The sequence below is a fragment of the Neovison vison genome, chromosome 2, assembly GCF_020171115.1.
Source record: "Neovison vison isolate M4711 chromosome 2, ASM_NN_V1, whole genome shotgun sequence".
Classification (NCBI taxonomy): Eukaryota; Metazoa; Chordata; class Mammalia; order Carnivora; family Mustelidae; genus Neogale; species Neogale vison.
This window is the reverse complement of record NC_058092.1, coordinates 196,183,804-196,201,700: the sequence shown is the minus strand read 5'-3', so window position 1 is coordinate 196,201,700 and position 17,897 is coordinate 196,183,804. Positions and strand designations below refer to the sequence as shown.

Here is a 17,897-nt window from a genome sequence, read left to right as displayed (position 1 = left end):
AACGTACAACTTATGAACATGTTTGGCAGTTCAACAGTACATATCGAGTGCTTCTAGAAAGTGCACACAGCCTTTGATTAAGCAACATCCTTCTAGAAATCTACCTAAGAGAGATGGTGATACTGATCTATACACAAGGATAAATGGCATTGCAAGCATACCTCTATTTAATAGGGAAAAAATAGAAACAACATCAATGTCCAACAATAGGAAAAGATTATAGTATAGCCACAGAATATTATTATCATGTACCTATTAAAATGATGCTTTCAAGAAATATTACTGTTAACAATAATGTTCATATGACACTATGTGAAATAAAGCAAAACCAAAAATTAAGAAAATATTAGAGTATTATGTGTTTCAAGAGAAAGCACTATTTCATTCAACTTTTATCTGAATTTTAAATACACTCACATGTGTGCTGGGCTATTAAGTAAATAGTTTCATTTAGTAAATACATACTGGATGGTGAAATAAAATGAATTTTAAGTGTCATTTGCTTGTGAAACATCCTCAGAGGCTTATAAGAGAAGGAGGAGGATATATGACAATGTAAAATTCTGGGTGGAAAAGTTAGTTATTATAATATAAATTTAGAAATTTATATTATAATCAGGCAATACTAATGCTACATCAAGAAACTGCTAAGCTATTAAGACAAGTAGATGCACTTATGTTATTTTTGTTGTTTAAAAACAATTTTTGTCTCACCTTAAGTTACTGCACATTAAAGGTAAAAGTTGATAAGATTTCTAAATTCTTCCAATCAAGGTGTTTAAGGGCAAATTTAATAGTCTTTTTAGGCATGACAAAAAATAGGTATTACTTCAAAATACACTTTTTGAAAAGTCAAGGTATTCCTAAAAGTATATGCTCTGGCAAGAAGTGCTACTTGAGATTACCATAAGGGCTTTTTACTTGTCAAAAGCAATTATTTTTGTTAAATTTTCGTACTATGAGGTAGGTTATCTATCATTCCTAATTTTATACAGTTGGAAATAAAAAAGACTAAACTAGTATTAGTTAAGTCAATTTGGACAAAAGCTGAAATCAGGACAACAACAAGACCCCTTCTACAACCAAAGGTAGCTATTTTTAACCCAGAGAAAAATTTAATTTGAAACTGGGAGACAAGCATTTTCAAGTTGAGCCTAGTAATATACTCAAGAAAAGAAATGGAAGTCAAAATTTCCTAAGGGAAAAATATATAAAGACCAGGATTTTCCTTTTTTCTCCATTTTTCTAGAGTTATTCTTAAATTCAGCAAGAACATCCTGGGCCAATGCAGCTTTCCTGAGTGACCAGAGCTAAACACTCCCTGCAAATGTTAATTATTTCATTCTCCACATATCCAGAACAGGCTATCTCATTAAGCTGGAAGGTCTACTATTCCTATAAATTAAAAACAAAAACAAAACCTTAGTGAAGCTTGCCTGACTTTTGCCTTTAGAAGAAAAGTCAGCATAATCTCTTCCAGTCCCGTCCATGTTGCTACTGGAAGAGATTATGCTGAGTGAAATAAGTCCAGCAGAGAGAGTCAATTATCATATGGTTTCACTTATTTGTGGAGCATAACAAATAGCATGGAGGACAAGGGGAGTTAGAGAGAAGGGAGTTGGGGGAAATTGGAAGGGGAGGTGAACCATGAGAGACTATGGACTCTGAAAAACAATCTGAGGGTTTTGAAGGGGCGGGGGGTGGGAGGTCGGGGGTACCAGGTGGTGGGTATTATAGAGAGCACGGATTGCATGGAGCACTGGGTGTGGTACAAAAACAATGAATACTGTTATGCTGAAAATAAATTTTAAAAAATTTAAAAAAAAAGAAGAAAAGTCAGTTCAAAAAAGAACTTATTAATAAAACATTATAATAAAGGAGAACTCTCTTAACTATCTACCATCACTTATAGAATTAACCTCTCCAAAACTCAGCCCTAGGAATCACATACTAACTAAACATGGAAACAAATATTACTTAACTAAATATAGGTTTAGTGTAGAAGGGGGAGATCTATTCTAAAACACTATGAAAACCACTGGATTCCATACCTTTCTTTTCTATACATTTTTTGAAGATTTTATTTATTTATTTGAGAGGGAGAGTGTGTGCGTGAGCACACACAAATGGAGGGAGATGCAGAGGGAAAAAGAGAAGCAGGCTCCCCACTGAGTAGGGAGCCTGATGTGGGTCTCAATCCCAGTACCTAAGGATTATGACCTGAGCCTAAGGCAGATGCTAAACCAACTGGGCCACCCAGGCGTCTCTTTCCTATATTTTAGAAAAATTCAAAATATTCTTTAAAAAAACTAAAATTCTGTATTTTATATAATTTATACATAATTCTATATTTTATATTCCATAAAATTCTTTATTTTAGAGAAATTTAAAATATTCTTTAAAATATTAAAATAACGTTAATTTTATTAGTAAACTGCTTTAGCTGTTCTCAGGGTAAATCCAAAATAGTGTAGTAGTAAAAACATATTGTTCCTCTAAAGGAACCTCCCCCACTCAGTAAGAGATATCAACAAGTCATGTACTATCACTTTCCACCAAGAGGGTCCTATAAGTCTCAGTGATCAAGTTCCAGGGCCAGTTCTCTTAGCTATATAAGCCGTGAGAATATACGCACTACCTTCTGATGTGGCTAACACATTCAAACTCTAGAGAACCAAAACTTTCTCCTTACTAATTAGAAGATGAGGAGAAGAAAGATTTGATCTATAAAAGCCAGAGAAAAAGATCCTGATAGTGTTGCAGACAGTGCTTCTTTATAGTTGGGAAATGAAAAAGGCAGCTCTAACCCAAGAGGAAAGAAGGAAGAAACGTTTAGAAATGAAGGGCCAATGACTGAAGGGAGGGACAAGAAAATTCTAAAGCTACACAAATAAAAAACTAGTGAAATGAGCGTTTCTAAGATACATGTTTTCAAAATAAATGTAAATTTTTGTTTGCAATATGGAATAATTAACCTTAAACTTCAATTCCACATTATAACTAGGTGAAGGGAAGGAGAATGAGGGAGAAGAATGGTAGGGAAAGAAGACAGGAACTAAAAGGGAGCTACAGTAAATTCAAGGCAGGGATGTTAATCTAAGGTAAATCTGTCAAACCATGCAAATTACTAGCTGTTAAGTCTAAAAATATATTATTATGTTACACCTGCCCTTTGAAAGTCAGATTAGTTCACTAGAGTTTTAAAGTAATTTCTTATGTGCTAGGAATACTTAAATAGAGGAGAAAGGAAAGAGAAGTACTTGAAGACAAGATAAGTAAAAAGGAGGCCTACAAAGGTGGTAGGGGATGGAAAAGGAAGAGGAGGAGGAGGAAGAATCTCTCTTCTCATTGCTTCCAGTGAACAAATTAACTTGCTATTAAATAATCTGACATAAAAACCTATACAAACTTTCTGTTCTATTTTCTTTTAAACAAAAAAACAAAAGAGAAGCAGAGGCATAATAGCCCAAAAACACACCTCAAACCTTATCTCAAATTCATACGGATACCTCATAATTTTGCCTAATTCAATAAATGAATTTTTATTTGAATAAATCACATTTCTTAACTTTAACTGCTTAAAACTATGTGACCTTTGATATTTCATACAGATAATTCATTTAAAAAAATGATCTGAATCAAAAATTAGGGTAATTCCATGCAGAGCCATAAAAGTGACTGATTGACAATATTAATTACCTTTTTTTCCCACTAGTATTAGCTTTTTTGGGTGACTTTTCAAAAAAGATAAAATATAACCAACTTACCAGGTATACTTAAGTATATAATGTAAAATAATAAACACTGTTTTGGAAAGCAGATTCAATGTAAACAAAAAATCCTTTAAGTCAAACAATTACTAAAATCATTAGAAATGTTAGTAAACCATGCATATTCAAGAGCCATTTTCTTCTGTACTGTAAAGCAGCTGATGAATTACAAAAATGGATTAGTTGTTTAAAAAAAAAACCCTTGAAATTAGATTAAAAAGATTTTTTAGATGACAGTGAAATGCAATCAAAGCTTCTTGATTAAGAGATATTTAAAGAAATGTGCAATGGTCTAATAAGCCTGCTCCCTCCCTCCCTCAGTATGCATCTGTCCATATCATTACAGATAGTATATATATTTTTGACATAACTAGATAAAAAATTTTGTTATTCATAGATCTCAAGGTCACAAAAAAAGAAAATACATTAAAGGCAGATGCATGTCAGTAGGTCTAGGTTCACTGGTAATAGGTTTAAACAGCATTAGAATTAAATTAACTTCAGGTAGTTCTCCTAAGGTTCTAAGTAGAAGTCTATTCACATGCAGTCAAAGGAAGGGTTAATTAAGAGAAGAGAACCCAGGGAGTGCTGGTTTAGCACATGCCTACAGGTCACTCTGGACAGGAGGCGGGGTGCTGGGGGAGGGACAGGTCATGCAGAAGGGAAATACCATGAACGGGAAGCCAGAGCAGGATAGGAGTGAGAGACACAGACTCACTCTGTCTGCGGTGCGGCGGAACAGTCCGTGGCATCCCCTGGAAGGAGCCCTGCCAAGGAGAGAAGGAGGGAGCAGAATACCCACCCTGTGCAAAGAGAGATGGGGTAGGGAGGTATAATAAAACAGGGAACCGAAAAATAGAAAAACCAAAGTCATACTTTAAAAAAAAAAATAACAATAGTGTTAATAAGAATACAGATTTTTTAAAATATAGGTAGTTCAAATGATTAAAAATATATCATAATACAAACCTAGGTATTATTCATATATTTTAAGAAAAAAATTATTTTCCCCTAATATTTATAGTTAAAGCATAAGAAATGAAATACATATTCTTTCTTGTATACGTTACATTTATCATCATATAGCTCTTTTTAAAATAATAGATTCCAGTCTTTCAAAAATGTGAAAACATTTTAAAAGGGAGATAGATTTTTTAAACAAGTGTTAAGCAGAGAAATTGCATTAATTATAAATCAGGCAACAAAAAAACTATCATACAAAAAATGTTTATTTCTTTTTAAGTCATAGGTTTTCAGAGGATTAGCAGATAAAATAAAGAACACTGGCTGAAAATAGCAGAACCAACACAGCATTAAAAAGACTTAGGATGTTTTGAGAGTGAGTACTGTCAAGAATGTGACATACAGGCCACAGGTTAAGCATGCATGCTTTTTAATATGAGTAACTTATGGCTTCTTAGATTTATGTAATAACAGGTTATCAGAATTGGAATACATCTGCAATGGCATTTACTTCCATCTCCTCACTTCCCAGATAAAACTGGGTTAACAAGAAAAAGATTTGTTCAATGTCTCACAAATAAAACCAGATTGGGTCTCAGGTCTGTTTCTAGTGCTCCTACCAACAGAAATATATCCACAAACACAACTATTAAAACAGTAACAAAATCATAAAGGAAAATGAGTTGTAAATTATCATCATACCCAGTTCAATTTGCAAAAGAAAGTATGCATAATTTTCAGACATATTAATCTGACATAGAAATAACTTATTAGAAAATTACTAATGTAGTTTTTAACTGGTGTTTACAGATTTCATAAACACTCCTCCAAATAATTTTTTCTACTTCTCTATCAATATTTCTTGGCTCGGTTCAGTATAATCAGATACTTATTTAAATTTAAGAGTAATTATATCTACATTGCTCACTATAAAAAAAAAAAACCAGAATGATCCATTTTCTACGTTAATGAAAGGGAAAAACAGCTCCCAGAAACTATGTGGAATTAATGATTTTTAGAATATCCTATTTAAAAAAAGATCCTATCTTTTGAAATTATCATCTTTTCTCCACTAATTTAGCCACAGGTGTTTGTGAAAATAACTTAGAAAATACTTAAGAGGGTGATAATCCCAACCGTTCTCCAAAGATACTGCCAGATACAATTCTATTTTGTTGTTTCAGAAATATTTTGGTTTAAAAGCTTTACACAAAACAAATCTTCAACCAAAAAAGGGCAGCAACTTTTCCTAGAAGTTTCACCAGAGCCAAGGGTCTACTCACTGTACTGGGTAAAGACACTTTCAGATAGTGATTTTGTATATAAGTTAAACCAGCAGTCAAAGATTCCTTTTCAAAGAAATAAATTCCGGAGGTTTGTGAAAATAGTACTGACAGGGAAGAAGGGAACGGTGTTTTTCTTTGGATCTTCCATAAGTCCTATAACTTTAAAAAAGTCACTGATCTTCTCTGAGCCTCAGTTTCCTCATTTGTAAGACACAGGATTAGAATGTGCTAGAGAATGAATTGTGTTCCCCACAAATTCCATATGTTGAGACCTATTCACCCAGTGTGATGGTATTTTTTGGAGGTGGGGACTTTGGGAGGTGAATAGGTCAAGACAGTGGAGCCCTCTGAACGGGATTCATGCCCTTATAAAAGAAACTCCATCTCTTGCCCCATCCACCACAAGAGAACACAAGGAAAAAATGGTTGTCTATGCAGGCCCTTGCCAGACACTGAATCTTCCAATTTGCTCTTTGATCTCCCAACCTCCAAAACTGTGGGATAAAGATTCCTATTATTTATAGGTCACCCAGTCTCTATGGTGTTTTATGATAGCTGCCCAAATAGACTAAGACAGAATGGTTCATCTCTAAGAAGGTTCTCACTTTTAGTTCTTAGAATTCAGTTACTCACATATCTGTCCTTATCCCTACTCCAACCATTGTTATCCCCAAAAAAGAAAGTTCCAAGCCTAGATGGTCCACTGGAGAATTCCACCAATGTTTAAAGAATTAACAACAATTCTATACAATCTGCCAGAAAACAGAACTAGAGGAAAGAATACTTCCCCACTCATTTATGAGGCTAGAATTACCCTAAGAGAAAATCAACAAATACAGTACAAAACAAAAAAACTAGAAATCAATAGACCATTATAAACATAATACAATGAATATAAACATAAACAAGTCTTAACAAAACATTATTGATTAGAATTCAGAAATATGTAAAAGAATTATACACCATGATGGGGGGGTTAGGTCAACAAGAGTTAGATCAACAACTCAAAAATGATCAATGCAATCAATAGGCTAAAGTGAAAAAAATGACATGTTCATATATATTAGTAAAGCAAAAAGGACTGAACAAAATGAAACACACATTCATGATGAAAACTCTCTGCAAACTAGGAATAGAAAGATTTCTCAACTTGATAAAAAGCATCTTTCACATACCTATAGCTAACATTTATTTAATGGTGAAAGACTGAATGTTTTCCCCTGTAGATCAGGAATATGGCAAGAATGTTCACTTCCATCATTCTTATTCAACATACTATGGGAAGTCCTAGCCAGTGGCATGATGTAAGAAAAGGAAATAAAAGACATATAGATCAAAAAATTGAGAAAACTGTTCCTATTTGCTAATGACATGACAGTCCACACAGAAAATCTAGATCTATAGGAAAAACCCAGAACTAGGAAATAGGTTTATTAAGTTCATAGGATACAAGATCCATAAACAAAAGTCAATTGTACTTCTAAATACCAGCAATAAGCATATGAAACTGAAATTTAAAAGACAATACCATTTATAATTACTAAATATGATGAAATAATAAATCAAAGAAAGCATATGTAGAACTCATATTCTGAAAACTAGAAAATGTTGATTAAAGAAATTTTAAAAATGATTTAAATTAATAAAGAGATACACCTTATTCAAGGATTGGAATGCTCAACATACTAAAGATGTTAATTCCAAGATGATATTTAGGTATAACATATTTTCTGTTAAAATCCTGGCAAGATTTTTTTTTTTAGATAAACACAAGCTAATTCTAAAATTACACTGAAAACCAAATAAATTAGAATACATAAGCAATTATGACAAAGAAAAAGTAGGAGGAATCATTCAACCTAAGACTTTTTATAGTTACAGCAATCAAGACAGTATAGTATTGGTGGAGGGGTAGACACACAGATCAATGGAATAGAAAACCCAGAAGTAGATATATACAAATATATAGTCAACTGACTTTTGACAAAAATGCAAAAGGAATTTAATTGAGAAAGGATAATATTTTTTTAAATGGTGCAAAGTAACTGGATATTTGTAGGAAAAAAAATGAACCTTGACCCAAACCTCATGTCTTACAAAAATTCATGGAAAATGGATCACACAGAGTTATCTATTTCAACGATTTTTATTTATTTATTTATTTGACAGAGAGGGGGAGAGAGAGAGAGAGAGAGAACAAGCAGGGGGAGTAGCAGAGGGAGAGAGAAAAGCAGACTCCCCAGTGAGTAGGGAGCTCAAGAGGGAGCTGGATCCCAGGACCCTGAGATCATGACCTGAGCTGAAGGCAGATGCTTAACCGACTGAGCCACCCAGGTGCTTCATGGATCACAGATTTAAATGTAGAATGTAAAACTATAAACATCTCAGAAGAAAACAGAAGTTTTCAGTGTCTTGGCCTTGGTTTATAAAGAGTTTAGATATAACATAAAAAGAAATCCACAAAAGAAAAATATCCACAAAAGAAAAAAAATGTTGATAGATTGGACATCAAAATTAAAATCTTTTACTCTTGAATGACTCTGTGAAGAAGATGGAAAGACAAACTATCGAGGGGGCGGGAATACCTGCAACCACATACTTTACTCTTATGTAAGGACTCGGGGAGTATATAAAGAACTCTACATTCAACAATAAAAAAATTAAAAGTCAAGTGAGAAAATGGGAAGACATGAAGATATATTTCAAGGAAAATGGCTAATAAGCACATAAGAAGACATTACTACTATTAGTTATTAGGGAAATAGAAATCAAAACTACACTGATATAGCAATACATACTTGCCAGAATGGCTAAAATTAAAAAATAATACTACTACTAAGTGCTGGCAAAGATGCAGAGAAACTGTCACTCATACAATGTTGATGAGAATCTGTTCTGGCATTTGTGATAAACAGCTTGGTAATTTTTTTGAGTACTAAACAGAGAACTGTCATATGCCCCAGAAATCACACTACTGGGCATCTATCCCAGAGAAATGAAAATTTACATCTACACAAAATCCTCTACACAAATACTCACAGGAGCTTTATCTGTAATAGCTAAAAACTAGAAGTGATCAAAATGTCTCTCAATGACCCATATCAATGGAACAATACTTGGCCATAAAAAGGAACAAATTATTTGAAGACACAACTCTTTGGATGAATTTCCAAGGTGTTATTCTGAGTGAAAAAAGTAATCTCAAAAGCTCACACACTACATAGTATCACATAACATTCTTGAAATGATTTGATTAATAGGCATGGAAAATCAGATTAGTGGTTGCCATGAGGAATGGTAGAGGAAGAAGGGAACGACTGTGATTATTAAAAGGCAGCACACAAGGCAGAACTTTGTAGAGGTGCAGTAATTCTGCTTCTTAAATACAGTGTTGTTGCCAGAATCTACACAGTAATAAAATGGCACAGAACTACATAAATACTACAGACAATTTCCTGGTTTTGATACTGTACCAGGCTTATATAAAATGTAATCATTACGGGATATTGGGTGAACCATACAAAGGATTTTTATTACTTTTTATGGATCTGTAAGTATTTAAAATAAAAATTTAAAAATAGAGGAATAAAACCATAATGCATATTAGAGTAATACAGAAGACGACTATGTAAAATGCTGATTATATTGGTAGGGTCATATTTTCTTGGGGAAAATATCTCTATAAACTGCAGGTAATTTCCCTGAGTATGAAAAGAAGAAAGATTATTTAGTCCTTTTGACAATGAACAACTGAAATATCTATAAAATACAAGACTAACTAAACCCTGAGACCAGGCAAGTTCAGAATACCAGACATCTAGGCAACACTAAGCAGCAGCATTAAGAGCAGGTATTGCCTCCCCCTGATTCCCTATCTATTGGGAGTGTTTCTAAAACAAAAAAGAACTTGTGGAGAAGAACTTAACTTTGAAACTTCAAAGACTCAGGATTTATAAGATATAAGGTAAGGGTGGGAGACGTGATCTTTAGCAAAAAGTCAGCAGAAGCAACCCAAGTTCCCAGATGTACGGATCTGTTCCAGCAGTGAGTGCTGGAACAGGCTACACTTCTGAACTGAAGTGTATCGTAAGTGACAGCAGTTTTAAGATGGATCTGAGAGCCAGAAGGTCTAGTCCCCAAATCTGGAAAACATGTCCACCTTTCTCTGGTCCAGAAATAGAGCTTCACTCTCCTATCATCTCAGATATACCCTAAGAATCAAGCAATGTCTTTGATTTAGTATCCAAAACCCTTAGCACACTGGGATTGAAATACAGAATAAACTAGTCTAAGTTCACTGAATGAATCAGAAAATGAATCTATGGTTTAAAAGCTGAAGGAATGTACTTTGGTGGAGATCATTAATTCCTGCTACTTAGTACAGGTTTAGAACCTAATCCAATGACTGTCACACAGAACTGAATTATGAACACTCTAAAATGAAATGCTGTATAAATGTAAAATACCCCTAAATGTCAAAGAATTGGTTACAAATAAAAACCAAAGCTCAGAATGTAAAAATTCTCAATATCTTCTTTATACTGATTCCACTTTTTAATGATACTACTGGGTTAATAAGATATTTTGTTTAAAATTAATTCTGTATTTCTCTTTAATTTGGATTCTAGGGCATTTAGATTATATATTCAGCTCACATTATATTTCTACTGGAGCACTAATAGAGAGGGCAGAGAGTGCATAATTCTTTCTTGGTTGATGCAATGAACTCATAAAGTTCCTTAAGCTCTAGCCAAGAAAGTGCCTTTTGCTCATCTGCATCTATTTTAAATCTTCTGATGACTTCTAAGATGAAATGGCAGATATGAGATGCTTTCTGCTAGAGAAATGTGGTTTCTCTAAAACACTTTGTTTTATATGAAACAAAGAGAAGTAGGTATGCGTATGAATATATTCCTGGAATCCAAGCAGGAAAATAAAATCTACTTGTAGAAAAACACACCTGGGATATCTGACATAAACAGTTTCACAATATGCACAATGTTCTAATTTATACTTTAAATTCGTGGGACATAAAAAAAAAACAAATAAAGGAAAAGGAAAACATGAAAAACAGAAGTATCTGAAACTCAGGGTTTTAGAGGTAACTTCATTTCTCTCAAGATAAAGCCTACCAGGTCTTCACATAAAACACTGTGTGAACTCTGTGTGGGATTAGACAAGGAACTGTGAGCCAATTCTTCCAAGAACACTTTTAGCTCTTCCCTCAAATAGCTGCTTTTTCTTAATGCTGATGTGAGAACAGATGAGAGTTTTCACCTCAAGTAAGTTTAGGGGATTTTCATCTTAACACCGAAGAGATAAAACTCTTCCTGATTCATGATTAGTTTGCCAATTTCTCCCTCTTCTGGGAAAGTCTAGGAAGCTCCCTGGAATAGTCTTACTTGCTCCGGAAGGGTCTGTGGCACTTGGCACTACAACACTGAGCTTTCCTAGTAGATGAAGCTCTACCACTAAAAAGATTTCTGCCTTCTATGCACTCAAGTCCCCTCCACACTCTGAATCTTCCTCTCCACCTAACTTCACCTAACTTGATTTATCAAGTTGCTTCCTGAAAGTGAACAGGATTATCCATTTCTCATCTGATTGCTATCATTAAATTTCTAAGAGTAAAATCTCTCTACATCCTGCCTACATCCTTGATGTACAAGTCAGTAAATTGAACTCTGTATTACACAAATGAAGTGGATCCCAGTAGTAGAAAACTTTGGTACTGTCCTTTGTTTTCCAATTACAGTGTAGATAAAACTTTGTTTCTTCAATGGATACTTTAAACAAAGTTTTAAAAATGATGGGGTGCCTGGGTGGCTCAGAGGGTTAAAGCCTCTGCCTTCAGCTCAGGTCATGATCCCAGAGTCCTGGGATCGAGCGCCGCATCGGGCTCTCTCCTTGGTGGAGAGCCTGCTTCCTCCTCTCTCTCTCTCTGCCTGCCTCTCTACCTACTTGTGATTTCTCTCTGTCGAATAAATAAATAAAATCTTTAAAAAAAAAAAGTTTTAAAAATGCTTTCTATATTTCTGGCATTTGGTATTAGAGGTGCTGATTTAGATACCCCTAAAATTTATGACTAGATAAATCACTCAGTTGCTAAAATGGTCATATTTAATTTGTTCTTAGAGTTGAAAAACAATTCTATTTTCAGTTAGTGGTTTCAGATGTATCCAAAGAAGTTATAGTATAAATGTTTAAAAATCAGTGTAACAATACACATAATAGGATTCCTGTTGTATTGTCATAAATACATGTGGCTGGCATGTGATGTCTCAGTAAAGATGGCTCCTGTCAGCATTTAGCTCTTTGAAACACAGACCATACTCAATGGTCCATATCTTAAAATGATCACACATAAAAATTTTTTTTCTTTGACACCAAAAATTTAAAAATAATTACATGATCACATTATAATTATTTGTTTAAACACCAATTTATATGTATATTTCACTTAAAAATACTTCTAGTGGCATATGCTATATATAAACAACAGTGAATGTAAATAAAGACCTCCACAAAGAAATCCTTAATTCCCTCTGGAATATATATGAGTAGTAATATAACACCTCACCAATTGGGATAAAATGAAATGACAAAGTATAAAATCAGGACATTAATCTCACATAAAAATTAACTAATAATGCTTCCCATTCTCAGATCAGGAAGGCATACAGTGTGAAAGAAAAAGGACTAAGGAGAGAGTCCTCTTAAGATACATCTTTAGGTTATGATGTTCCTTTCACGTAATATTTTATGTTATCTCCCAGGCAAGCAGAAAAAGGGAGGGAGCAGAGTTCTTTAATAGTACATATAGCATGCTGCTAGGAAGTTAGCAAACTCCTTCTCCTTGGGAAATTATGAACAGTTGACATGATTTCTGTGATATGTCTGTGATACAATTTTCTGATTTTATCTTTTCTATTTTATAAATAGCTATTATAGGAACATACTTGACTATATTTTGAACTGTATGTATAATCTAGTAAATCTGAGACATGAGAACCTAATTCTAAGCACAAAGAATTGCTGATAATCCTGACCATATTCTAACTGCTGAATTTATATAAATCACATACATATCTATTAAACTATAAAATGGATTAAATCTTTGATCCGTCACTAGAAGCTAATTCTAAGAGAACATTTTAATATACATAGGAAATCATCTTTCCTCATCTCTCTGCTATATAATGAAGTGAGCTCTTAAGATATGAGAGAAAACTAGTAACAGATCTAATTGTGCATGTTCTGAATTTCAACTGGTAGGCAACTTTCTCACTGATACTGATAAGACAGCATTTATTTCTACACTAAATTTTAAAAGGAATACAGGTGAGCCATTCATTATCTGACAGGCCAAGAAGATCCTTTGTGTCCATTTTACAATCCCTTTTTTGAGATTCAAGGGATAAATAATAAGACAGTTGATGGTCTGAGTCTAGAAATGTTTTCTTTTTCTTTTTCTTTTTTTTTTTTTAGAAATGTTCTCTTTTTTGATATTTTGGCTTCTCTAGTTCATTTAAGATATTTAAACAAAGGCTCTGTAAAATGTATATATTGCAAAAATTTAGAATTATTTAATGTGCAAATCTTCACACAGTGATGTTAAATGCTTTGAAACAATACTAGAAATACATGAAAAATATTTAATTCAGTCCAAGATAATGCTACTTATAAGAACATGCTTGTACACAAATAATAATGTCATACTATCTTTAAAAATAAACTTTTATAGGTTTAAAATTTTAAATGAATCTTCTCACATAATCACCATCTCTTCTACATAATCACCATCTTCCTAGTATTCCTAGTCTCACTTCAACTATTTTTGTGTGAATGATTAGATACCTTCCACACTACTGTTCTTTTCCATGTTACCCATTTCACCATTTTATCTGGGTACTCTGTCCCTCAGATGAATTATTTCACCAGAAGCAGACTTATCCACTTTCCTCTTTTGTTTTTTTTTTAAGCTTTTATTTATTTATTTGACAGAGAGAGACACAGAGAGAAAGAGAACCCAAGCAGGGGCAGCAGGAGAGGGAGAAGCAGGCTTCCCATTGAGCAGGGAGCCTGATGTAGGCCTTGATCCCAGGACCCTGGGATCATGACCTGAGCTAAAGGCAGCCGCTTAACAACTGAACCACCTGGGCACCCTCCACTTTCCTCTTAAGGTAGCATCTTTTCTGACAGCTCATTCATATCTCTTTTTCCTCTGTCTTTCCCTCTCTAAATCTAAAATCCAGCTCCCTTATTTTCCTTCATTTCTTCTAAAAATGTCCACTTTTTTTCCATTTTTCTTTCCATGTCCCAAATGACTGCCAACAAGTATTATGAATGGTACTTCTCTCTTCTCTACCATCCTTCTGTGCCTTCTACTATAACCAGATTATTTCCTTGGATGCCAGAAGTATTCTGAGGATATGCTTACATATGCCTCTAAACCTCTGAAGGAGATCCACAAATAAGAGTGTCAAGAAGGGCAATTAAATTCCCCAAGATATTCAGGAAATGGTAACGAACAAGGATTCAGACTATAACTTTCAATCTTCCCGAAGTCTTACTAGCCAGGTCAAAAAATGTTACCTACACTCAACTTGGAGATTTTGAAATACAACACACTTTGATTCCCCAAACTGCTACCTAACAAAATCACTGTGGTCAAAGAAGGATCCCACTGCACCTCCCCATCACCAACATCTTGCTTAAAGATGTTGGGTTCCTGCTAAAAAACGAACGTGCAGAATCAAATATAACTTTTTAGAAGAGAAAAGAAAATCTTTTTTATAGTAAATGGTTTCTAAAATAAGGTAATTTTATTTCAAATGAATCCTAAGTCCAAAAAACATAAAAATTAGAGAATAAACTCAAAATTTAACCTCAATAGTTAATAATTATCTAAGTAAATATATGTAACTACCTCTTTAAATACAACTCAATAAAACTACTTTTGCAGATAAAATTTTTAATTCTATTTTTAAATGGACTTTACACAACTTCAACTACTTTCCTAAACATACAACTGTGTTGCAGCCAAAATCATATACTTACTGTTGTCTAAATGTATCGTCCTAGACTCATCACCTTTACTTGTACTGTTCCTTTTGTCAAGGATATTTGTTCCATTTCAATCTGCAAAATATCTCTCAATCCTTTAAGGCTCCTCAGCGCACCTCTGGGTGAAGGAACCTTGTACTAGCAGTCAGTAGCCTATCTTAGCCACTGACTGACTATGGAAATTTTAATATGCCATTTAACCTCCCTGCCTTCTGTTAACTTGGATAACTATAAACAAAGGTGCTAAGCCAAGTGATTCCTATTCAGTAGATAACAAGGAAGCCTGAAGTCTGGGTTTATTAAAGTACTAGGCTGGAAAACTGACCTTCATTTTGCTCAAATTATAGTAAAATAACTGAGCAATGTCTTGGGGTTGGTTTTATACCATTTACTTTTGTCTGATTAACAGTTTTCAGAACAGAAAGATGAAGGAATCCAGAGATGGTATAAAAACTCCCATGAGGATGGGAAAATGGAACATCTCACACTTAAATCACCCATCTACTTAGTAATAGTGTCTGAAAATACAAACATCTGTGAGGAAAACTGAAGAAACAGGGAAACCCAAACTGTCATCTAGAAGCAAAAGGCATAGTCTTGTTTTGAAATTTCCTTCACACTAAGCTTCCACATCCTTTAAAGAAATACTCTATCTTCTCTGTCTACTGACATCTTTTACTTTCTAGAATTCAACCACAACCTTCACCTTTTTCACCAAGCTCCTTGATTCTTCAGACTAGACTTTCCCAATCCTTTGAACCTAACAGAACTCACTGCACTCTAAGTGTATCACACCACCAGTCCCTTTAATAAACACCTGCTCATGAAAGAAGCAATCCTGAATGGTCTGTGCATTTTCTTCCCCAATTCTTATTTCTACTTCAAGAGCCTAATAACTGAGATGGGAGAGACTCATCAACTTTTGTTGAATAAATTATTAGTATCGCACCTTATGTGAACACACACAAAAATGTTACTTATTAGATAAAAAAGAAAAAAGTATTTTATAAACTTTAAAGCCTATAGCTAAGTTTTAAAAATTGGGTTGTTGATTATAGTAACCATTATGGTTCCCTGTTCATTTCTGTTACTAGGATTCACTGCTAAACAAGGCAAAAGAAGAGTCAAATGTGGCTTATTAGGCATTCTCTTAACAAAAAATGTCTATTAGTTGGCACCCAACAACAGGATTAGGATGACTAGCAGGCCATGCGATGACCCTCTGGCTTAGGCACATCCTGAACTTAGTTTCAGAACTCAGATTAAATTATGGTCAGTGTATGTTAGCCTAAATATGTTTTGAAAAACAAGAAAACTTGGTTACTTTATACTGTTTAGAAGAAACCATTCCCTAACCATGCCTAAACATAACCTTTACTATCTATATTTTAATGCACTTATTCTTAACAGCTTCAACATCTGAGTAATTATAACAGAATATATTTGAAAGTTTCAACAACAACAAAAGAATAAGCTACATCACGTACTTCCAAAGAGTCATGCTGTTAAAAAGGGAAGACTGCATTTCTTTTTAAATTTCTACTTCTTTTAGGGCATGGAGAAATACCACTCTCATAAATACATGCAATGAGAGGAGACTAAACATTCAAATAAAATGCGCTACAGTGTGCAGAACGGAAAAGCTATTAAATGCACATTCATTTATATAAGACACACAAGAGAAGCTTTAGAAAGCACATAAACACCTAAGAGACAAAAAAAATCAACTTACCTAAAAAAAAATTACAGCCATGGCAGATTCAAAATTATTAGATTAAAGTAAAAAGAGTGAAACAAACATCAAAAGAGTAAATGACAAGAGAAGAGGTTAAGGGCATATGTTACTTACAGGAATTCTTCTCCAGGGTGTTTGAGTATATTTATCAGCATATGTGCATTTTTCCTCTTTAGAATTTTGGTGGCAGTTACACCGAGTTGCCTGAATAAAACCACAAAATTTACACGGGTATAATTCTATATACACATATATATATACAAAAATAATTAGAGGTTGGGGTGCCTGGGTGGCTCAGTGGGTTAAAGCCTCTGCCTTCAGCTCAGGTCATGATCCTAGAGTCCTGGGATGAAGCCCCGCAGTGGGCTCTCTGCTCAGCGGGGAGCCTGCTTTCCTTTCTCTCTCTCTGCCTACTTGTGATCTCTGTCTGTCCAACAAATAAATAAAATCTTTTAAAAAAATAATTAGAGGCTCTCTTAAAGGGTAAAAGACCACCCTCACGCAAATAAAGCAAACATCCAGGTCTATTCATTAGTCTCCCATCTTATTCAGAGACTGGATTCCAGAGTCACTCAGTAAAGCTAAAATTCTGTATAGTGAAAATTAACCTTGGGAATCTCTTACACTGTCCATAAATACACTATCTATGATTTTTTAAAAAAGATTTTATTTATTTATTTGACAGAGAGAGATCACAAGTAGGCAGAGAGGCCGACAGAGGACTATCTATGATCTTATGTGTATAAATATATATAATGCTATGTATATAATAATAATATATATTAATGTATATATAATAATGTATATATAATAATGTAGAATATATATAACAATATACAGATTATAAGGAATACAATTGCAAAATATAATGTATTTCTCTAAACTATAATGGTACTACAGTCACTACACCAGAGTTTCTTAAATTCATTTTTGATGGCACTCTATGGATATTAAACACCACCGGTCCACAGATAAGGCTGTCTATTCACATGTGTGGTTCTTTTAAGCCTTCTTAATGATGTGTTACCCTTATTGAACAAAAGAATTTGAAGGACCACTGAATTTTGACAAGATCCA

At 33.9% G+C, this 17,897-nt stretch overlaps 1 protein-coding gene across 11 annotated transcripts in view; it reads right to left on the bottom strand.

Moving 5' to 3' along the window:
• CCSER2 (coiled-coil serine rich protein 2) overlaps positions 1 to 17,897 on the bottom strand; it is a 193,678-nt gene that overhangs the window by 12,991 nt on the left and 162,790 nt on the right. For 4 of the 11 annotated variants that reach the window (XM_044239963.1, XM_044239962.1, XM_044239971.1 and 1 more), the window contains one exon: positions 16,935 to 17,024. In XM_044239963.1, the coding sequence (XP_044095898.1) occupies positions 16,935 to 17,024 (90 nt within the window). Of the gene's footprint in view, positions 1 to 4,440; positions 4,574 to 16,934; positions 17,025 to 17,897 lie in introns of all 11 variants that reach the window. The other 7 variants (XM_044239970.1, XM_044239969.1, XM_044239964.1 and 4 more) reach the window with 4 other exon arrangements.